Genomic DNA, 24,792 nt, shown 5'->3' on the forward strand with positions numbered 1-24,792 from the left:
GCAGGAATGAAGACAAATCTAATAAAGTGATGTGCAAAGTTTTGTAACTTTCCATGCTGGACAAAATAATTAAATAATACATTAAAAAGTTTAGTTACTCTTTAACGGGCCAGGGTGGTGTAAAAACAAAAGAAAAACTACTCACCTACCATTCCGACAGCGTCCCTTCCCCTGGTAAAGAGGAGAGATGTTTCTTCCTGTTCGGGCAGAGTGAAGGATGCAGTCGATCAATGGCTGCTGACTGGATTTGGAGCTTTGCCCCATCCCATGTTAATACAAGGAGCCGGTGGAGGAGCAGCTCCGGTCCAGTAGGTAAGTGTAGTTTGTTTTATTATTCCTTACACCACCATGTGCCCATTAAGATTTATTTTTAAAGTAGGGGACAGCCGCTTCAACCAAAATCCCCATGTCCATAGTTTCACATTTTCCACAGAAGATGTATTAGCCTCAGCCTGTAAGCGGAAAATCAGATAAATTGTATTTTTCCCAGGGAACAAAACCACCAAAATAGGACTGTAACTGATCCGACTTTACATTATGGAGCCATCTCGTGTTTTTTTGTAAAGAATCGATTTGCAGGATTTCGGTCGATCAGCCAAAGTAATTGTGACTGCTGGAAGGAAGCCCTGCAAATGTCTTATTACCTCCTGACAGTCCAGGTTCTTCTTTTGATTAGCCAATCTGGTGCAACTTCAGCATTGTGACGTGACACATACAACATCGTACCAACCCGACTAATCAAAGAGGAACCGGAAGTGCCAGAAGGTAAGGACACTAGCCTGCTCCCGTCCAGCAGTCATTGATTACTGACCTGGCCAGACTGGAGTCTTGTAAATCAATTCTCCCATCTCTAATAATAAACTGTTTTTCTGGAAGACTTGTAAGCTGCAGATGTGTCCTTCCTTACTTTTGCTCTTGGCTCAACATATCTTGAGATGTGTGATTCCAGATGACCAGCTATTGATTTCACTATGCTCAGTCGGAAATTGTTTATGCTCCCCCCCTCGGCATTTTTCTATTTTTGCTACCTCAGAACCTGGAATTTCAGTTTTTTTGAGGGTTTGCATCAGTTCATGTAAAGAACATGCCTACAACTGGGAACTGGAAACATTTGGTTTTCTCCTTATTGTGAAGCATACAACAAATAGGACAAAATAAGTGAAGACTGTAGTATGCATAACTATTCACTCACCTGAAGTCAGTACTTTGTAGAGCCTCCCTTTGCGGCAATTACAGCTGCAAGTCGCTTTGGATAAGTCTTTGAGATTTCCACATCTTGCTACTGGGATTTTGGTCCATTCCTCAAGGCAAAACTGCTCTAGCTCCTTCAAGTTAGATGGTTTTCTTTGGTGAATCATCAAGACTGACCACAGATTTTCAATTGGATTAAAGTCTGGGCTTTGACTAGGCCACTCCAATACATTTACACATTTCCTCTTAAACCACGCAAGTGTTGTTTTAGCCGTATGCTTTGGGTCATTGTCTTGTTGGAAGGTTCTGAGACTCCGTCCCAGTCTCAAATCACTGATAGACTGAAACAGGTTTTGCTCAAGAATATTCCTGTATTTTGCACCATATAACTTCCCCTTGACTAGGACCATTTTCCCTGTCCCTGCTCCCAAAAAAACATCCCCACAGCATGATGCTCCCACCACCACGTTTCACTGTGGGGATGGTGTTCTCTGAGTGATGAGCTGTGTTGGTTTGGTGCCAGACACAGTGTTTAAATTGGTGGTTGAATTTTGACCACAGCACCTTACTCCATACATTTGGGGAGTCTCCCACATGTCTTTAGGGAAACTGAAAACGAGACTTACAATTTTTTGTGTGTGATTATAGGCTTTTTTTTCTAGGGCACCTTTATGGAGTGTACGGCTTTTGTGGTCATATGGACAGATACTCAAGTCTCTGCTTGGGAACTCTGCAGCTCCTTTAGGGTTACCTTTGGTTTCTGTGCTGGCTCTCTGATTAATGCCCTCCTTGTCTGGGCTGAGAGTTTTGCTGGGCGGTCTTCCCTCGGCAGGTTTGTTGTGTTACCATGTTCTTTCAATTTGATGATAATGGATTTGATGGTGATCCGGGGATCATCAGAGATTGGGATTTTAGATTTCCTCACCCAACCCTGACTTTTACATGTCAACAACGTTGTCCCTGACCTGTTTGGAGATCTACTTGGTCTTCATGGTGTTTGGTCAGTGGTGCCGCTTGTTAATGGTGTTGCAGCCTCTGTAGTCTTTCAGAAAAGGTGTGTATACTGACAGACATGTGACACTTACATTACACACAGGTGGACGCCTTTTCACTAAGCGTGTGACTTATGCAGATAATTGCTTGCAGCAGAAATTTTTAGGGGCTTCATCGCAAAAGGGGTGAATATATATGCACATGCCAATTTTTAGTTATTTGATGCCGTAAATTTAATATATGCTTATATTTTTCCTTCTTCACCAACTTTTTAATACTAATGCATCACACTCAAATCAGATTGCAAAATTATTTAAGCACAGGTTGTAATGTAACAAAATTGGTGAAAAGCCAAGGGGGTGCATACTTTCGGAAGCCACTGTATATAAGATCACTTAATCATTTCCCAATGCCCTGAAGGTGTCTTTGTTGTTCTGTTGGATTGTTCCACTGTTGTTTGCACTTGTATTTGGGTGCTGATGATACATCATTTTGGAGACCGGTAACTCTTAATACCTGTACTAGTTTTAGATCTGTAGCATTGGTGTTGTATATGCAGTATGGCCAACCAGCATTGTGTGTCTTCTGCGAAACCGAAAAATATTTTTTTATGCTTTGCACTCAGCATCATTGAATGTTACTTTTACAAAACCATTAAAATCCATAGCTTAATTTTATTTCCTTTTAAAGGACCACTAAACTCTAAAAATAATGAAAATGAAAAACACTTAGAAATGTTCAGACCTGGTATAAAAGAAAGTATAATATATATATATATTTGATTTACGGCAAGACTGGAATCATGGGGCTGCATAACATAATTCTCTTAAAGCGTACTTATCATCTCCTCTTTTGCATAAATTAATAGCAAATATATATCATCTTTGTACAAAGATGGTCTTTTCTCTACCTGAAAATAATCACAAATGTCCAGAAAAAAATAACATAAAAAGGAGGGGGCGGAGGGGGCTGCAGCTGCAGATTCTGGGAGTTTCAGTGAAAGAGAGAGTAGCATCTGATTCGCTTAGATCACAGCACAGCTCTGACGTCACACTAGGAAGAGGCCACGAAAAGAACAAGAAGGAATCAGGAAAATCTGCAGATACACGTGACTGCACTGTAATCTAGAGCTGTCCGTGGAGATATTTTTGGGTTTTTTTTTTTTGTTTTTTTTTTGCAACGGTAGGTACGCTTCAAGATTGTTTTAATGGAAACATCAACCACCTTCTACTTGATCAACTTAGTGGCCCTTTAAGTCATTGAGCGTCCATCCATTGCACATCCATCAAGAAGCTCTTGCTCATCGTCTACTTCATTTTCCCATATACTTTATTTTTTGCTTGTTTGTTTGTTTTTTTACGGCCCACCCTTGGGATTCCTCCACACCATTGCCTTGCAGTGACACTTTCTGGGAGAGGAGGATTCTTGAGCAGCTACAAGGTCCCTTTATTGTCGATGCCTGCCAGTGTTCAATCGCAGGTCAGTGGCATGCCAGGTGGATATCTACTCCCATCCCTTTTGTCCCTTAAGATTATATGCACTCTAGTGATACTCCGCTTTTCAACATTAATATATTATGATGAGTTTTCTTATCTTGTATTGATCACGAGTGCCACAATTTGCGGCCAGATCTTGAAGGCTGACATGTTCTCCCTCTGTATCCTGAAGAACCTCAAGGCATTGCTAACTGTAAAAGAGTTAAAGATACAGTTGTGGCCAAAAGTATTGTTGACACCCCTGCAATTTTGTCAGATAATACTCAGTTTCTTCCTGAAAATGATTGCAAACACAAATTCTTTGGTATTATTATCTTCATTTAATTTGTCTTAAATGAAAAAACACAAAAGAGAGTGAAGCAAAAAGCAAAACATTGATCATTTGACACAAAACTCCAAAAATTGGCCAGACAAAAGTATTGGCACCCTCAGCCTAATACTTGGTTGCACAACCTTTAGCCAAAATAACTGTTGACCAACCATCAATGAGTTTCATACAATGCTCTGCTGGAATTTTAGACGATTCTTCTTTGGCAAACTGCTCCAGGTCCCTGATATTTGAAGGCTGCCTTCCCCAAACTGCCATGTTTAGATCTCTCCACAGGTGTTCTATGGGATTCAGGTCTGGACTCATTGCTGGCCACCTTAGAAGTCTCCAGTGCTTTCTCTCAAACCATTTTCTAGTGCTTTTTGAAGAGTGTTTTGGGTCATCGTCCTGCTGGAAGACCCATGACCTCTGAGGGAGACCCAGCTTTCTCACATTGGGCCCTACATTATGCTGCAAAATTTGTTGGTAGTCTTCAGACTTCATAATGCCATGCACACGGTCAAGCAGTCCAGTGCCAGAGGCAGAAAAGCAACCCCAAAACATCAGGGAACCTCCGCCATGTTTGACTGTGGGGACCGTGTTCTTTTCTTTGAATGCCTCTTTTTTCCTCCTGTAAACTCGTATGTTGATGCCTTTGCCCAAAAAGCTCTACTTTTGTCTCATCTGACCAGAGAACATTCCTCCAAAACGTTTTAGGCTTTTTCAGGTAAGTTTTGGCAAACTCCAGCCTGGCTTTTTTATGTCTCGGGGTAAGAAGTGGGGTCTTTCTGGGAATCCTACCATACAGTCCCTTTTCATTCAGACGCCGACAGATAGTACGGGTTGACACTGTTGTACCCTCGGACTGCAGGGCAGCTTGAACTTGTTTGGATGTTAGTCGAGGTTCTTTATCCAACATCCGCACAATCTTGCGTTGAAATCTCTTGTCAATTTTTCTTTTCTGTCCACATCTAGGGGGGTTAGCCACAGTGCCATGGGCTTTAAACTTCTTGATGACACTGCACACGGTAGACACAGGAACATTCAGGTCTTTGGAGATGGACTTGTAGCCTTGAGATTGCTCATGCTTCCTCACAATTTGGTTTCTCAAGTCCTCAGATAGTTCTTTGGTCTTTTTTCTTTTCTCCATGCTCAGTGTGGTACACACAAGGACACAGGACAGAGGTTGAGTCAACTTTAATCCATGTCAACTGGCTGCAAGTGTGATTTAGTTATTGCCAACACCTGTTAGGTGCCACAGGTAAGTTACAGGTGCTGTTAATTACACAAATTAGAGAAGCATCACATGATTTTTCGAACAGTGCTAATACTTTTGTCCACCCTCTTTTTATGTTTGGTGTGGAATTATATCCAATTTGGCTTTAGGACAATTCTTTTTGTGTTTTTCATTTAAGACAAATTAAATGAAGATAATAATACCAAAGAATTTGTGTATGCAATCATTTTCAGGAAGAAACTTGAGTATTTGCAGGGGTGTCAATACTTTTGACCACAACTGTATGGAGGAGGAAAGGCATTTTTCAACCCTTCTGATTTATAAAAAGAAAAAAATAATGGAAGCATGAGGGAACAAAACTTAATATTTCCTTGGGCAACTCAATCCAAACTTTGTTATTGCTCTTCACCAGGCAGATTACATCTTTTATTTGGCCTATTCGGCAAACTGACTGTTTACATGGCTCTTCGGAAAAGAGCAGCCCGAACTCTCAAATGATTTGGCAAATTTCCCTGATGCCACAAAAACCTTTTAAAATCTTTTTAAAGCAAGCGTTGTGTCAGTGCCATCATCAGACAGAATGCCCATTCAGGGGGTGGGAAAAGGGGCCATGGAACGGGGAGGTACGAAAAATTAAGCATTCAGGAATCGCCTACGTCCCTGTTTGAAAAAAAAATTGGAAAAATTGCTTAAACCCTTCTGATTTATAAAAGAAAATTAATGGAAGCATGACAGAACAAAACCTAATATTTACTTGGGCAACTCATTCCAACTTGGTTATTGCTCTTCACCAGGCAGAGTACATCTTCTATTTAGACTATTTGGCAAACTGCATGTGCACACGGCTCTTCGGAAAAGTATAGAGATGCCCCAGGACTCCCAAATGATTTGGTAAATTTCCCTGATGCCAAGAAAACCATTCAAAACCTCCTTAAAGCCATTGCCGTGCCATTATCAGACATAATGCCCATTCCGGGGGTGGAAAAAGGGGCCATGGAATGGAGAGGGATTATGAAAAATTAAGCACTCCGGAATCACCTATATCATTGTTTGAAAAAAAGTTGGAAAAATTGCTTAACCTTTGGCATATTCCAAGCGGCACCAATAGAATTTTCATATGGAGAAGGAGACATGTAGCAGCTCAAGATGTCAACAAGATAAAAAAAATACTAGATCTTTTTTTCAAAAGTTCCTAATTTTTTTTAAAACTGTAAAACAATGTTCCAAAGTGGAGTTAATATCCAACGGAGAATCAATGCACCTTTCCACTGCTAGATGATCCCCACCGACTCCCCAGGACATCCATGAGCCACCATGGATAAGAGCACAACTTCTCTTTTTGTTCTTACTATACCTTTTTATTTTTGTTTTTTTGTGATAAAATTATCCTTTTTTTTTTTAAATAAAAATTCAATTAAAAAAACTACGAATCCATTGAATAATTCTCTCTCTCTTCGTCTTTGCAGGTAATCACTCAGGAGTGGTTTTAAGTATTAACTCCAGAGAAATGCACAACTACCTGGTTAGCTGATGTTTACACATGGAGACAATCGTCACAGACTCTTCCCCATCTTGTAATATTTCTCCCTGATAAATCGTCAGACTGGATTATCAGCCCGTGAGAACAATCGGAGAAGTTGTTTCTAACCCGTTCTGAAGATATTAAAAAAAAAATAAATAAATAAGTCTGCTACTGCGGAAGACCAGTCGACCTACATGTTTTAAGGACTCGTTTTCATACGACGTTACGATTCATATTCAACCGGTAGCAAATTTGTAACCCACAACATATTTTTGTGTTCTCTTCATATTACGTGTACACTTTATTACCCTTTTGTCTAGATTTTTTTTTTTTTACCCCCCTCTCCCAGGTTTACTTTATTTAGACTATGGATATTTTCAACATTCAAATTTTTTTTTTACTTTTTTTTTTTGGTTTTCCCTCCTTGGTTTTTTGTATAAAGGTAACGTGCTCTGGGAAACAACAGTGCTATAATGATTCTGTATTAATACGTCAGTAATATGTCCGCACATAGGATCAGTCTCTGCACTATTTCACTACGGCACCTGAAAAGTAGGAGGATCTTCTCTCAACTACGGGGATTCTGCACCAAATTGGTAAGACATTCCAGACTGTGGTATAGTGGTCGCAAAATTAACACAGGGCAATGGTATATTTTGTATCTTTGAAAAAATAATAATAAAATTTTAAAAAAATAAATTCAAAAGACAGAAGTGATTATTAGAATTTCATTAGGAAAAAATATGTCGGCTCTCTACCTTTCCTTTTGACTCAAGATTTTCAGACTTGACCCGCTTTGGATAGAAAAAATATGGTTTTGCAGTACTCTGTTGGGAGATGTTTATGCTATATGTGTCCATGTTTGGCCACCCCATGGCTTTTATATGGGTTACAACCTGTGATGGGTGTTCCTAGGATGTTGCGATAATGTATTCAGTTTATAGAGAGAGAAATTTGAGCCTTTAATAGGAAAGAGTGGATCCGTGGATGTCTTGATTCGGCCAGACTTTTTTTTTTAAAGTCTGATTTGGGACCCAAACTTTACCCCAAAACCCATTTAAGTCAGTGCTGTAAAATGGCTGTAAAATGGTTGGAGTAGGGGCTAGTGGGGCTGCAAAAGGAAGCAAAATGGTGGCAAGAGCAGGACAATTGCCCTGCAAACAAACGTGGATAGGGAAATGATTCAACAGGGTTCGGTCACCATAGCAATCATGATAGAAAGTAAATGAATAACGTAAACATTTTAACAGTGCTCCTACAGAGACTGAGGTTTGCTACCGCCAGTCTAGTTGAACATCTGACCTACAGAGCATGGGGCTGGGTACCCCCACAGAAACTGATTCCAATTTCACCCACAGAGCATAGGGCACAGTACCCCCACAGAACCTGATTAAAAATTTCACCCACAGAGCATGTTTTCACATTTCCCCCACAGATCCAAAATTTCACCTCCAGCGGTGTACATTACAACAGCTGCCGATGGTAGTATAATGTTAGAGCGAGCTGGCGTTCCGCCATGAGGCTTGCTACCAGCATTTCAAGTCCATTTGCCTTGGGACGCCACCCCAATGCTGTTGCCTAAGGGTCCTGGGGTCATGAAGTGTTTACGTTGCAAAAATTTATTGTTCGAAGCCGGCAACCACACGCCTGAATACTCCAGCTAGGAATAATGGAATAGTACTCCATTTCTATTTTCCTGTTTGTTGGAACTGGGACCATGATTAAGAGGAGACCCGCTGGAACACAAAGCCATGTCTAGAAGGTTGACCCAGGATAGCCAGGTAGCGGGAACAGTCGAGGTTCCTAGGAAACGGAATTAACCTTAGGGCTGAAACACTCTGCAGTGATCTGTAGTGTAAGAACTGTGTCTGACTCCATCATCACCGTGAAAGTGCCGTTGCCTGTGAAATAACATCAAGGAAAACATGTTCCATGCTGCTCCCTGTATCTGAATGTGTTGATAAGTAAAAAGGAATTTGCAAGTACAAGCTGTTGTGGGTCTCATTCTGAGGATCATAAGAATTGGCACCATGGTAGGTGAATCACAGGTGTTGTGAGTTCTTTTTCCCCTTCATTACTGAGGCCCGAGGAACTCCCTCTTCTGGTGAAGAAAGGTAGTGAGCCTGATTGTCAATCACCTGGGGCTGATGATGATGACTGGCTGAGTGGAGTTAATGACTGGATATAAGGCTGCCGACGCCCTTCTGGCCTGCGGGTGATTTCTCTGTGGACTTCTAGGAAACCAGTCTGATTCCTGCTCATCTAAAGCTAAGATTTCTACTTTGCCTTTTTGCATTAGTGTTTTGTTTCCCTTGCTTTTCTGGATTCTGCCATTCCCTGCTGGGGTGAGCTGAATCTCCTTTTGCCTGTTGCTCTGTCTTCAGAATATTCCTGAGTACTGACATAGCCTTTTTGAAGCCTAGCGTCTTCAGGGCCTTTTTTACTGTCAGTTTGTTGGCTCTTATTTCCATAGGGTTTTTCACGGATTGCAGACAGCAGCCTTCCTGTCCTTTCCTATCTAAGCTAGCTTGGGCCCCATCTTTGCTCAGTCTATCTTTCTGTCTGTGTTTTGTTCTTTCTTCTTGCTTTACCGTCATTATATGTGGGGGGCTGCCTTTTGCTTTGGGGTCTGCTCTGGGGCAGTTTAGATTTCCCTTTCTGTCTTTAGGCTATGTAGTCCTCCGGCTGTGATCGAGGGGCCTAGGGCATCGTAGGAGCCCCCCACGGCTATTGCTAGTTGTGCTGATAGGTTCAGGGGTCTGCAATCCGATAGCTGCCAACTTCTCTGGTTTTCTGGACTTAGCTAGCATTTCTATTTTTGCCTCCTACGGTGACTCAATCATAACAGAATCACCCGCCATACCGCAGATCCTAGGGTACTCAATTGCAGGAAAGCATTGTAAAAAAAAAAAAAAAAAGTGTGTATATTTTTTCCTCTATATCTCTGAGGCCGTAGGGGGAATTTTTTTTTCTCTCAATGGAGATAAAGCAATTGTCTGATCGTGTGGAGCAGCTCGCTGCGGAAGTGCGGGGAATTTCCGCCTACCTTGCTCATTCACATGCTGCTGAACCAAAGATTCCTACACCTGATGTATTTTTTGGGGATCGGTCTAAATTTTTGAATTTCAAAAAATAATTGTAAATTATTTTTTGCCTTGAAGCCTAACTCGTCAGGGAGCTCCGCGCAGCAGGTTAAAATTGTCATCTCTTTGCTACGTGGCGATCCCCAGGATTGGGCGTTTTCTTTGAAACCAGATGATCCTATTCTGACTAATGTGAACGCATTTTTTCAGGCCTTGGGGTTGTTGTATGACGAACCTAATGCCATTGATCAGGCTGAAAAGACCCTGCTGGCATTGAGCCAGGGTCGTGATTCTGCAGAATTGTACTGTCAAAAATTCCGAAAGTGGGCAGTACTTACTACCTAGAATGATAATGCCTTGGCTGCTCTCTTTCGGAAGGGGTTGTCAGAAGCCGTAAAAGATACTATGGTGGGATTTCCTGTTCCCTCTGGTCTTGACGATTCTATGTCTTTAGCCATTCAGGTTGATCGGCGTTTGCGAGAACGCAGAGCTGCACGAGAGGTGTTGCCACCTGTTGAACATGTCTGAACCTATGCAATGTGATAGTTTTTTCCAGAGAGCAGCGTCAGGAGTTCAGAAGGCGTAATAAGTTGTGTTTTTTCTGTGGAGATGCCTCGCATATTATTTCTGTCTGTCCTAAACGCGAGAAACGCTTTGCACACACGTTTTCTGTTGGTGGTGTTCAACCTAAGTTTCTTCTGGCTATTACTCTGATCTGCTCCCTGTCCACATTTTCCACCAAGTAGAGTTGAGCGACTTTTGGTTTTTTATGGTCGAGTTTCGTTTCGTGAAACCCGACTTTTCCAAAAGTCGGGTCGAGCAAGATCGGCCGATTATAGGGAAAAGTCGGGGTCGTCCCGAAACACGAAACCCAATGTAATTCAATGGGGAATAAAAGTCGGCAGTGAGAGGAGGACAGGAAACACACCTACAGTGCTCATTTGAATGCCAAAAGCATCAATTCTTCTTACTTAAGCTGGTCAACCTTAATTAACTTCATAATACAAGTTACGCACTGAAAAATGGGGGTTATTTGGCTAAAGTTGTGGGGCGGTAGGGCTGGCTCCAGGTTTTCATGTGCCCTGGGCGAAAGAGCGCCCCTTTAACACATAATACCACAACTCATCATGCTCCGATACGGCAGAGAAATAGCGGTATAGTACAATGAAAAATACTTCACTTTTTACATCTCATGACGAGGCCCATCTATTTCTCCATACAGAATCATTGGTCCCATATAATGTTTGAAACAGTATATGATGAGCTCCACATAATGCTACAGTATATGTTGGTCCCCATGGATGAAGCTCCACTGTCTTATGGGCCCAAATAATGCTCCAAACATAATGGACCCCATTTCTAATGCTCTAGTGTATAATGGGCCCTGTAAATGCTGCTCCAGTGTCTGATGTCCACCTTTGAAATGTTCCAGTGTATGGTGGGCCCCATCTATCATTCTCCAGAGTATAGTGCTCCCCAAAAATTGCTGTCCCAACATTGAAAACAATCAAATAAGTCTCCTCGCTAGGGAATCCCTGTACTAGTCTGGACTCCTCGTCGTCCCCATCTTCCATCTCACTGCACAGTATTTCAACCTTGCAAGTGCTGTGATCCTGAGCAAGCAGGGGGGGCCCACTCGTTGGCGACGGCACTGGCACAGGGCCCCTGATAGTACGGTGGTGTGTCTGATGGCGGGTGGGCCGAACCTGCACTTTCATCTGCAGCTTCCTCTTTGTCACCGTGTAAGATGGAACTGTATATGGGAAGGGTAACCTGAGTTTCATCAGGGTCAGATTCAGGCCGGGTAGCGTGCAAGGGGAATGTAGTGGTCTGGGTCAATGTACCAGCAGATTCATCGAGCAGTGGCTGGGCATCAGTGCACTTGTGTCGCCCCCAGGAGTACGGTCGCCACAGTGGCATTACCTTCCTCCTAGGGAGTGTGATGTCATGCTTGGGAGCAACGAAGGATCTCTCTAGCAGGTTAACTGATTGGGCGGCGTTATTCCCACGAGTCATGACCCTCCAAACAGCGTTCATGAAGGCAAAGTGTTTGTTTTACGTGGGCAGTATGGTTGCAAAGCTGAACCTTAAAGGAATGTCCAGAAGGGCACCACCAGGAGTGGAGCCTACGGCGTAATTTGACTCAACACGGGCAACCTCAACCATGCCAGCTACAGAACAGATGCACACATTGCAAGCTTAATTCCGTTAACGAACGAGACTCCGTCATGCCCCGCGGTCCGAGTCTGGCTTACTAGAGGGACACGTGAGGCTCTGGCACATGAGATTGGCCAATAACTGGTGTGTCATGCCCTTACATGTCCGTGGCTGCATGTGCGCTACACTGAAAAGGCCAGCGTTTGTCGCTTACAGGTGCAGATAACCCGCTGAACAACGTTAGTGATGGGGATCATTGATTACAATTATTACTCGCGAACGATGATTTCCCAGTAAGTGCAGGTCAACCGCAGTTCCGGAATTAGGCCTAACCGTCATTCCTGAAAAAAATGAAAAACTTACGTGTGCAAACCACAGGTGCTGTAGCTTGCTTAACAGCTCGCCAGCCGTTCTCACGCCCAGTATGGGTTACACGTGATTGCACAAAGGTGAGAAAGGGTCCGTATCCCCGGATAACATGTATGGATAGCGTACACATTCAAAATATATGTCTATACATCAGGAGGCAGGCTCAGACGGTGTTAGGCCCAGTATGGCTTGCACGTGATTGCACAAAGGTGAGAAAGGGTCCGTATCCCCGGATAACATGTATGGATAGCGTACACATTCAAAAGATATGTCTATACATCAGGAGTCAGGCTCAGACGGTGTTAGGCCCAGTATGGCTTGCACGTGATTGCACAAAGGTGAGAAAGGGTACCGTATCCCCGGATAACATGTATGGATAGCGTACACATTCAAAATATATGTCAATACACCAGGAGGCAGGCTCAGACGGTGTCAGGCACAGTATGGATTTGACGGCCCAGACTACACAGCGGAGGAGCAGGGAGAGGTAAAGATTGTAAATGCTGGGGCCCTGCCCAAGCAAGGGGGGCCCACTCGTGGGCGTCGGTACTGACACTGGGCCCCTCATAGTACGGCGGTGTGTCTGACAGCGGGTGTGCACCACCACCGTCAGAGACACTTGATTGCACTATGAGGGACCCTGTGCCAGTGCCCGCGCCCAAGAGTCGGCCTACCCACCTGTCCAGGGCAACGGCACTCGCACAGTGTTGTGCGCTAGGTGGTGACCCCGGCCATGGGGGGGGGGGAGGCAGCACAGTTAGGGAGTTTTAGAAAGTGGCATATGCTGATGTTGGACATTCAGCTGATGCAAAAGGCGAAATAGGTCAAGTCCCAGGAAGAGGTGGACCAAAGCAAGCCATTTTTCCGTCACCCTATGTGTCATCAGGGGAAGGTGGGACAAAATCCTTGGAAACCCATGCATGGTTCATTTTAATGAAGGTTAGATCATCCACATTTTGGGTTGACAGACAGGTCCTTTTTTCTGTCAGGATTGATCCAGCTGCACTGAAGACTCTTTCCGATAGCACACTTGCAGCTGGGCAAGCGAGCTCCTGTAAGGCATATTGTGCCAATTCAGGCCAGGTGTCCAGTTTAGCAGCCCAATAGTCAAAGGGGAATGACCTGTGTGGGAGAACATCGATATGGGAGGAAAAGTAGTTTGTAACCATAGTTGACAACTGCTGTTTCCTGTCACTTTCCATCGATGCTGTATTACCAGTTGTGTGAGCGGTACTTGAAAAATCAGTCCACAACATTGTCATGAAACCCCTGTCTCCAACACCACTTCTGCTGTGTGCACCATGAACACCTCTGCCAAGCTGCCCCCGGCCCGTACGGCTCGTGTGAGAACCATCACCGCTGCTGTGTGCTGGGAATGCCTCAAGCAACCGATTTACCAGAGTTGCTTGTTTATTAGCCAATATTAGGTCAAGGTTCTCCTGTGGCATGATGTTTTGTAATTTGCCTTTATAGCGTGGATCCAGGATGCTGGCCAACCAGTAGTCGTCATCGTTCATCATTTTGGCAATGCGGGGGTCCCTTTTTAGGATCCGCAAGGCATAATCTGACATGTGGGCCAATGTTCCCGGTGTCAATGATGCACTGCGAGTGCTGGTTGGAGGAGCACTTTCTGGCAAATCCACATCCCTCCAGTCACGCAAAAACCCTGTACCAGACCTTGCCACGCCAACATTTTCACTTGCCCCACGAGATGCATCCTCCTCCCCTAAGTAATCATCCCCATCATCCTCCTCCTCCTCCTCTTCTTCCTCACCTCGTCCAGGAGAGGTCCCTGAGCAGACAATGGCTGAATGTCATCAAGGATTCCCTCCACCTCTTCCTCCTCGTCAACATTGGCTGCAGACGCCTGCTCCTTAAGGTGCGTCAAAGTTTGCATGAGCAGACGCATAAGTGGGATGCTCATGCTTAGGATGGCGTCGTCTGCGCTTACCAGCCGTGTGCATTCCTCAAAACACTGAAGGACTTTACAGAGGTCTTTCAGCTTCGACCACTGCACACCTGTCAACTCCATGTCTGCTCTCAAAGTGCCTGGCCGTGTATCCTCCCACAAATGCATTATGGCCTGCCTCTGCTCGCACAGCTGCTCCACCATGTGCAGGGTGGAGTTCCACCTTGTTGCAATGTCGATAATGAGGCGGTGGTTGGGAAGGTGGAGCAATCGCTGCAGCTTCTGCATACGAACGGAGTGTACAGGCGACCGGCGGATGTGCGCGCACAGTCTTCGCACCTTATGGAGCAGGGCTGTTAACTCCGGATAATTTTTCAGGAAGCACTGCACCACCACCAGGTTCAAGGTGTGAGCCAAGCAAGGTATGTGGCTGAGTTTTGAAAGGGCTATGGCTGCCACAAAATTACGGCCGTTATCACTAACTACCTTGCCTGCCTCAAGATGTACGCTGCCCAGCCATGACTCAGTTTGTCGCTTCAAGTACTCGGCCAGCACCTCGGCGGTGTGTCTGTCGCCCAAACACATCATCTGCAACACAGCCTGCTGACGCTTTCCACTAGCTGCTCGATAGGGGGACACCTCGTGTGCAACAGTGGCAGCTGCAGCTGGAGTGCTCGTACGACTGCGCTCTGTGGACGAGCTTTCGCTTCTGGAGGAGGAGGAGGGTGGAACGCCTACAGCCAACTGTTTCCTATACCGTGGGCTAGGCAGCACTGTCCCACCACCGCTGTCCCCTGTGGACCCTGCATCCACCACATTAACCCAGTGCGCAGTGATGGACACGTAACGGCCCTGGCCATGCCGACTGGACCATGCATCAGTTGTGAGGTGCACCTTTCCGCTCACTGACTGCTTGAGTGCATGGACAATGCGGTCTTTCACATGATGGTGGAGGGCTGGGATGGCTTTGCGAGAGAAGAAGTGGCGACTGGGTAGGTCATAGCGTGGTACTGAATAGGCCATAAGTTCGCAGAAAGCTGCGCTTTCCACCAACCGATAGGGCATCATCTCAAACGAGATTAGTTTGGCAATGTGGGCGTTCAAACCCAGTGTACGCGGATGAGAGACTTTCTTGACCTACTCATAGTGTCTGGGAGGGTGAGCTGGACTTGAGAGCTGCATATGGTAGAAGTAGCGGTGGACAGGGCGGACTGAGAGAGGGTTGATGATGGTGATGGAGTTGGTGTTCTTTCTGATGGCCTAGATTCAGTATTTCGTTGATATAACAGTGGGATTCCCTGACTGCTGTGGCCTTGCAATACCTCAACATTTGCTGCTGTGCTAACCGGTGGGCTTACAGTGGGGGAAACAATGTAACGTTGCTGACTACCTTCTTTGTGATCAGTTGCACATGTGGCACTTGAGGTTTGGTGTTGTGTCCACGCTTGCAAGTGCATGCTGGTTAAATGTCTAAGCATGCAACTGGTATTCAAATTTTTCAGATTTTTCCCTCGGCTAAAGGTCTTTGGGCACTTCTTACAGATAACCTTGGCCTGATCATGAGGATTTTGTTCAAAAAAGTGCCACACTGCACTCTTCCTACTTTGGCAGACATTTTGCGGCCTAGCACGCTGTGATGTTTTGACCCTCTGGACAAGCGTGTAGAGACACGCCAAAGCACAAGGTACAAGACAGAGTGCGTGTGAGACACGCCAAAGCACAAGGTAGAAAACAGAGTGCGTGTGTAGAGACACGCCAAGGCACAAGGTAACAAAGCAGAGTCCTGCGCATGCAAAGAGGCACGCCAGGGACAGGCGAGGCAGAGTCCTGCGCGTGCAGAGAGGCACGCCAGGGTCAGGCGAGGCAGAGTCCTGCGTGTGCAGAGAGGCACACCAGGGTCAGGCGAGGCAGAGTCCTGCGCTTGCAGAGAGGCACGCCAGGGTCAGGGTTCAAGGACCAGGTTAGGACCTGTGCATGCAAGAGGGCACGACAGGGGACATGGCAAAGCCTGCGCGTACTCTTACAGAAGCACGGGGAGGTATGCCATGGGCAGGCGAGGGCCTGCGCGTGCTTTAGAGAGCACACAGAGCACAGTGCGGAAACAGCGTGAAGTGCAAGGGAGTACAGAGGGCACGGCTGGGGCACTGGCTAGCTGATCGGGCTGTGGCACTGACAGCCAGGCAAGACTCCAGCGAACCCGGCTGAGGCATGGCAGGCGACACAGCTGTCACTGACCGAAGAGCACGGCTGAGGCACAAGCAGGCGGGCACGGCCAGGGCGGGCACGGCTGAGGCACAAACAAGAGGCTAGGAAGGCCAGGCGCATGCAAAGGGCACACGAAGAAACAGAGCAAGGAAAGACAAGACGAGAAACCAGGTAGAGCTTAGACAGAGTACAGAACCAGGGACGGAAGCATAGGCAGAAACACGGAATCAGGTCAGAGCAAGAACAGAGCTAGCAGCGGAGCGGAGGCCGAAGCCCAGAGCCAGGCCAAGGGAGAACCTTGGGACTAGCCTAGAAACGTGTAAGAGAGCATAATAGGAAAGAGTCTAGCAGCGGAGCGTAGGCCGAAGCCCAGAGCCGGGCCAAGGCAGAGCCTTGGGACTAGACATGGAAAAGAGCACAAACGGAAAGAGAGGAGGAATGGTGCGTGTGCCAGGGAGCACTACAGAGCACCATAGGAGAGAGCGAGGCAGAGCAAGCAAAGACAGAGACCATAGGGAGGAACAAGGCAGAGCAAGGCAAAGTACGAAACAAGGCATAGCGAAAACAGGCAAGGCAGAGAATAACAGAAGGACTACAAGTCCAAGCAGGACAAGGACGAACATGGCACAACGGACAAACATAAGACAAGGCACGGGACAAGAGACGGAGTAGGAGCACGGAGCGTGTGCAGAGACGCACGACAGAGCAAAGTGCAAGGGAACAGAATAGAGGGAGCGCCCCACAGACCAAGCAGCCATGCAGGGACACAACACAATACTCAGGCCCTGGGCATAGGAAGGGGCGGTCTGATATAAGGCATAGCACCTCCTCTTCCGGGTCAGGACCAGGGGAGAACTTCCTAGTTCAGATGCTCCAGGATCACAGAGCGCAGTCACATGATCAGGGTTTCAGACATGACGAGATGATCACAGAACCAGACAGTGCAGGATCTTAGGAAACGTCACATGATCAAGGTTTCAGACATGACGAGATGATCACAGAACCAGACAGTGCAGGATCTTAGGAAACGTCACATGATCAAGGTTTCAGACATGACGAGATGATTGCAGAACCAGACACAGTGCAGGATCCTAGGAAAGGTCACATGATCAGAGATTCAGACATGACGGGATGATTGCAGAACCAGACAGTGCAGGATCGTAGGAAAGACACATGATCAGGGATTCTAGACATGACGAGAAGATCACAGAAGGCAAAGCAGAAACGCAGGCATCTTGCAGCTCAGCAGACATGAGGTGAGTGTGCACACTGCTATAGGGAACAAGCAGGATAGCAGACATGAAATGTGCGTGCACACCGCTCCAGGGTCATGAGGCAAAACAGACATGGCGGACATAACAGGCATGGCGAGCATGACAGTAAAGATGAATAAAATCAATAGCAGGAACGAAAAAGGTGGAAATTATTCAGAGCAGAGAACGAAGGGGGACAATAGAGAAGCTAGGCTTGTCTTCACTTCCACCCATCAGCCATGTAATGATATATCCTGACAGTGCTGCATTCAGGAACGAATACCCGCAACATATAACGGGATCAGACAAAATTTGGATTTGCCTCTTCGTACAGATTTTCCCCATAAACTTGATTCACAGAGAAGTTATTTTTCGCAAATGTAATGTCCCTTATTATACTCTGGGGTCTCTGAACCTAGGATGTAGGAAACTAAAAAAATATCTCATTGCTCACCTCTCCGGTCCCTGCGCTCCTCACTGTCACCTGTCCACTCCGCGCCGCATCTTCAGATTGCATTTGTTCATGCTGAAATTCTCACGCATGCGCAAGAGCTTCCCATGAGGAGTCTGGAAGGGTTCTGCGCATGCATGCTCAAGTTCAAGGCGTATGTCATGATGTTAGGGCCTCCTGGGCCTCATCAAAGCCGGAGGTCCCAGCCGAGTGTGAGAAGGGACTTCAGTACGAGAAGCGATGTTTTGATGAAGTGGTGAGGACCGGATGGGTGGTGCCGAGGGGACTGAGCGGTGAGCAGTAAGGTGAGTATAAGGATTTTTAACATTTTTATGGCCTTTCTCCGCGCTGAAGCAAATTACCCAAAAAATTAAAAAATCTACATTTTTTGAAATGTGGATTCTTGTACAATTCAACTAAAATTAATTTCCACACTAATTTACTCATCGGTAAATATGACTATTACTCAATACTGTATAGCCAACACTGAATTTTATGAGACGGTGCCCTCTCTCTCTCCCTTACAAAATGGGACTGGCGTGAAGTTTGGGGATGGTGTAAATCATGTTCTATCATGAGATCCTTTGTAATTATTAAAATGGGAAACAGATGACCTGAGCTACGGGTTTGGCAGATTATAGATAAGAGAGGTTCTTGGCCGTAGAGAAAGCTCAAAGACTTATTGTTGAAATTCTACCCAATTATGACAAAAGTTCTTGTGAAATACAAAGCTTTCCTCTATCAATATCACATTATAAAAGTCAAAGCGGTGGAGTCGGGATCAGTTTGTTTGTTTAGTTTTACTTGTAATGAATGGGAAACGTTCATGAACATTTAGACCTTTCTATGGCGGTGCCGTAACTCTGTTTTATTATCTTTCCGTTATTCCTCTTAGAAATGTATGAGTTAATTGACAACTGGGTGTTTCCAGCTGGAGGGTGTGTCACTACACCGCCTGTTCAATGAGTGCGGCCAGTATCTGGCTGAGCATTGACACGCCTGTTTGACAAGAGGAAACGCAAACATCCAATTATCAGTGTATTCATATCTTTCCAAGAGGAAAAACAGAGAAGCAGAACAACTCGGGAGTTGTGAAAAGCGATGCAGTGGCTTGTGAAAGTATTCACCCCCTGGAAATCCTAAGAGGCTACTGCACAGGCGCAAGATCACGGGTCGTTATGTGGATGACGCAGGAGGACGCGATTAGGAGCAGAGAGGAGGAAGAGACGCTGACACGAGGACGCCCATCTCACCGGACCATCTGATTTAGACAGTGCTGGAGCATATTAAATGGTATTTTTGGGGATATACAGGGGGAGTCGGGAGCTAATAAACACATTTGTGGAGTGCAGTACAGGAGCAGATAGCGGTGGCGGCATTTGTTCGTAGGTAAAAAAAAAAAAAAATGCACTATTTTCTTGCTTGTCTCATTCAAACGTCAGAGAATTTTCTGGTATGGGGAAAAAAAAACTGTTTGATCATCATTAGTGTTAGATCAGTGTTCGCTTTTACCACCGGAGATTTTCTCCTATGAAAAAAGATATAAAATATTCCCAAGCTTCTCAGATTCACTGCAATGTTAAAAACAGACGGCACACGGGTTTCAGACAAATGGCCCCCATGTGCAGTTGGTACTGTTCACGGAGCAATAGACTTGTATCGATGACTTTGATCAAAATGGAAGGCTATGGGGGTTGGTTGTGTCAAAAACAGACATATGAACAACCACACTGAAAATAGTTTGTCTTTGAAAAACAAATGATAGAACAGGTACATAACCTCAGTTACCGTATTTGTAATTTTGTAATTGGAGGCAGGCTCAGAAGCCTTGGCCCCAGAGCAAATATGGTTGTGGACCTCAGTAATTGTCACAATGCCACCAAAACAAAATTCTGCAATCATTAAAAATAGATCAGCCTTAAAGAGATTGTCCAGTCTTATAAATGACCTATATTTAGGATAGGTCACTGACATCAGACCAATGGGAGTCCAATGCCCGGTACGCCATCGCCGGAGCTAATAACCATTTCATATCGTATCGATGACTTGGGTTTTGAAAGGATTGTTTGGTCATATTGGTGATCTATCCTAAGGCCAACTCTAACCATGAGAGATAAATGAAATCCAAAGTCTAGAGGGAAAAAAAATGATGAGGGAATTTATCTGCCACATTGATAAAAAGAAAGCTAGGCAATAGTGATGAGCGAATGTGTTCAGATAAGGTCTTAGGACACTTTCTTTGCTGAGCAAAGACTGAAACTGGTGATGCTGGACATGGGGTACTGGCAAAATTATGAATTTTTGCTACTACAAATGCATTAGCAAGTTATATATTTTTATACTAGGTGCACATTTAAAGATAATAGTGACAATCCCACTTAAAAAGGACCTTTCATCAAATTTTTTATGTTGATCTGGTCATATATGTATATTTAGGGTTGGAAAGTGAACCTATGCCGAAGTCTCAAGTCTTTGGCAGCCTCTAATAGGTTTCCTTCCAGGATTGCCCACTATATAGCTCCATCCATTTTTCTATAAACTCTGACCAGCGTCCCTGTCCTTGCTAAATAAAAGCCTCACCACAGCAAGATACCTCCACCATGTTTGATGGTGGGGTTGGTGTTTTCAGGGTGATGTGGAGTGTTTTCCGCCAAACATAGCATTTTGCGTTTAGCTCAAAACGTTCTACTTTGGTCTCATGTGATCAGATCACCTTCTTCTACATGCTACCTGGGTCCCCTGCATGGCTTTTTGCAAACTGCAAACGGGACTTATTATGGCTTGCTTGTTAAAATGGCTTTCTTCTTGCTACTTTTCCATAAAAGGCCAGGTTTGTGCAGTATACAACTGATAGTTGTCCTGTAGACAGATTTTCCCACTTGAGCTGTGGATCCCTGCAACTCCTCCAAAGTAACCATGGGCCTCTTGGCTGCTTCTCTAATTAGCGCTCTCCTTGCTTGGGATGTCAGTTTAGGTGAATGGTCATGGTAGGTTTGTAGTATGCCATACTATTTTTGGATGATGTATTGAACAGTGATCCATGAAATGTTCAGAGCTTGGGCTTTTTTTTTTTTTTTTTTTATAACCTAATCCTGATTTACTCTTCTACACAACTTTATCCTTAACCTGTCTGATGTGCTCCTTGGTTTTCATTATACTGTTTGATTCGTAATGTTCTCAAACAAAGCTCTGAGGCCTTCACAGAACAACTGTAGTTATACTGAGCATAAATAACACAGGTGTACTCAGTATACTAATTATATGACTTCTGGAGCGAATTGGTCACTCAGGATTTTATTTAGTGGTATCAGACTACAGGGGGGGCTGAATACAAATGCACCTAACAATATTCAGATTTATATTAGTAAAATATCTAGAAAACCATGCATCATTTCCTTTATACTTCACAAATATCTGCTACTTTGTGTTCATATAGCACATAAAATCCCAATAAAATATATTTAAGTTTGTGGATGTAATGCGAAAAAGTTCATAAGGTATGAATACTTTTTCAAGGCACTGTATATACAAACAAAAATTGTATAAATTTATACGGAAAGCCAAACAGCGTGTTCTTGTAAATCAACTTTATTAATAGTGCACAAAATTGTATATGCACTCAAAACGCAAGTGCAAGTCCATCATTAATACAGTGTACAGAAATATTTAGAGAATAGACTAAAATACAATAATCCATTAAATCCACCTGAATAATAAGCAGACGTGTCGTAATATTTAAATAAAATATGCATTTGAAAAATTAAATATGTCCCATAAAATGGATCTATTTACAGACATAAATGTTTTGGACCAGGATACGCAGCACCTGTCTGTATTATTGCAATGAGACCGACATCTCCCCAGAAATATAATAAACAATAATATTTTTTGAAATAATTAAAAAAAATATAAAAATTAACAAAATATAATACATTCATGGCAAGGACTGCGAATAATAATGACATAAGGTTCGGTTATATTACAGATATAATAATATATAATGAAACACTGATGTGTAACAACTGCTAAAAAAAAAGTGCCATTGTACCAGGAAACCAAGGGGCAAAAAAAAAAAAAACCATACAAAAAAAACAAAAAAACAAGGGAGAATTCAACGTGAAACGCGTCAACTTCATGTCATTTCAGCTCTGGAAAGCTTTACATTATTTGGGGTGGAGTCTTTATTTATTAATCACTTATGTTGTTAACTATTTTGACCTTGAAAGAGACTAATTGAGGGGTGTTATATTTTAACATGCTTTTATAATGTGTTTCATTTTTTATCAGTAATTACTATATTTTATTAGTAATTAGTGATAAAAAGTAAAAATGAAAGATCTAAAAAATAAAAAAATAAAAATTATTCTGCCCATTGGCTATTACTGAAGGGGTTGTCCGGTGAAAACAAGTTCTCACCTATCCAAAGAATAGATACGGGTCTGACCACTGGAAGCCACACTGGTTAGCAGAATGGGTAATTTTTAGACCCCCAATGTGGCCCTTTGGAGAGGAAGATTGGATGCTTGATTCATTCCCTATGATGTTGCCAAAAGCTACACTTCACTTTTACTGGCAACTCCATAGGGAATGAATGGAGCAACTGTTGGGCATCCGATCTGCCGCTCCATGCCAACAGGGATAATGCCTGTCGGGGATAAAAAATTATCCACTCTGCCAATCAGAGGTGGGACATCCACTGATATGTTATCATCTAAGACAGGGTTCCCCAACTCCAGTCCTCAAGGCCCACCAACAGATCATGTTTTCAGGATTTCCTTTGTATTGCACAGGTGAAGCAATTATCACCTGAGCAATACTAAGGAAATCCTGAAAACATGATCTGCTGGTGGGCCTTGAGGACTGGAGTTGCGGAACCCTGATCTAAGAGATAAAAGCAACAATCCAATGAAAACAAGGGTAAAAGGTGCCCATAATCAATATAAATGGATGTTGGCGATTTTCCAATTTTTGCACAAAATCAAAGGCCAGTTCTCAACAAATGTTTGTGAAATGCTATGAGCAGAAGCTAATTTCTACGGCTCTTACATCTGTGTGCGCCCATGTGATATCACCACGTGATTTCCTAAGGAGTCACTCAGACTTGTGGGCCATATTACAGTATCTTGTGCAGACACGGAACTATGGCCCATGGAGGGCTGAAGGCCTCCAAATACACGAGCCGGTATCTTATAGGTATGGAGGCCACGCGTCTCTATTCAAATGGATAATATTGGGTTAATGGAGAATTGAGCATGTTGACTTCCAGTGCCCGATCTTTTGGTTGCCTGATCTGGGAAGGTGAGCTACCGCCAGAGCTGTTAATGGCAAATGTAGAGTAACAGAGAGTATGTATGTGGAGTTGGGAGAACTAGAGGACAGCCAAAACCAGCTTTCATCTGACACCAAAGAAACACAAAGAATCAGCACAGGCAGTGTACGGTCAGTGTACGGCTAGTGTGCGCTCAGTGTACGGCTAGTGTGCGCTCAGTGTACGGCTAGTGTACGGCTAGTGTGCACTCAGTGTAGCTTCTGGAACTCCCTTAGGCTGGTTTCACATTTGCGTTTTTTAGCGCTGGAAAAAAACGCTAACCTGCGCATGCGTTTTTTCCCCTATATTTAACATGGGTGCGCATACCTGCGCGCTTGTAAGCGCATGTATGCGATTTTCATGCGCTGCGTTTTTTTGGGGTGTGCGATTGGATTTTCCAGACGCATCATGTTGCATTTTTTGGCCCTGCAAAAAAGCGCATGCGCACATATGCGCACGTTTTGCGCTAAAAATGGCCATTATAGCCTATGGATGCGCATATGTGCGCACTGGCATGCTCATGTAAGCTTTTTTTGCATATGCGTTTTTTTTTTTTAACCATGGAATTTAGGGGTTTGAGTTAGAGTTAGGGTTAGTTAAGGGGGTTTAGGGTTAGGGTTAGGGTCAGGGTTGGGTTTTGGGTCAGGGTTAGGGTTTAGTATGGTTTGGTTAAGGGTTAGGGTCAGGATTAGGGTTAAGTATGGTTTTGTTAAGGGTTAGGGTCAGGGTTAGGGTTAGGGTCAGGGTTAGGGTTAAGTATGGTTTTGTTAAGGATTAGGGTCAGGGTTAGGGTTAAGTATGGTTTGGCTAAGGGTTAGGGTCAGGGTTAGGGTTAGGGTCAGGGTTAGGGTCAGGGTTAGGGTTAGGGTCAGGGTTAAGTATGGTTTTGTTAAGGATTAGGGTCAGGGTTAGGGTCAGGATTAGGGTTAAGTATGGTTTGGGTAAGGGTTAGGGTCAGGGTTAGGGTCAGGATTAGGGTTAGGGTTAGGGTTAAGTATGGTTTTGTTAAGGGTTAGGGTCAGGGTTAGGGTTAGGGTCAGGGTTAGGGTTAGGGTTAGTTAGGGTTTAGGGTTAAGTATGATTTGGTTAAGGGTTAGGGTCAGGGTTAGGGTTAGGGTCAGGGTCAGGGTTAGGGTTAGTAAAGTCATGGTTTGGGTAGTGTGAGGGGCCACCTAAAAATGTTGGAAAAAAACGCAAACGCGGTAAAAACGCGCTAAAAACGCATACAAACGCATAAAAACGCAGCGTTTTTTTCATGCATGCTCATAAAAATGCTTGAAAAAAACGCAGCAGTTGTATGCTTATGTATGC

The 24,792-nt window shown here is 44.3% G+C and overlaps 1 protein-coding gene across 2 annotated transcripts in view; it reads left to right on the forward strand.

Moving 5' to 3' along the window:
* Window positions 1-7,449, forward strand: part of SORCS2 (sortilin related VPS10 domain containing receptor 2) — a 1,190,324-nt gene extending 1,182,875 nt beyond the window's left edge. Inside the window, exons 27-28 of one of the 2 annotated variants that reach the window (XM_073574542.1) lie at window positions 3,584-3,663; window positions 6,691-7,449. In XM_073574542.1, the coding sequence (XP_073430643.1) occupies window positions 3,584-3,663; window positions 6,691-6,714 (104 nt within the window). In that variant the 3' untranslated portion in view covers window positions 6,715-7,449. The remainder of the gene's footprint in view (window positions 1-3,583; window positions 3,664-6,690) is intronic. The other variant, XM_073574543.1, reaches the window with a different exon arrangement.
* Window positions 7,450-24,792: the final 17,343 nt, after the last annotated feature.

Source organism: Dendrobates tinctorius, unplaced genomic scaffold (genome assembly GCF_039654945.1).
Source record: "Dendrobates tinctorius isolate UK_male_01 unplaced genomic scaffold, ASM3965494v1 ptg000039l, whole genome shotgun sequence".
Classification (NCBI taxonomy): domain Eukaryota; kingdom Metazoa; phylum Chordata; class Amphibia; order Anura; family Dendrobatidae; genus Dendrobates; species Dendrobates tinctorius.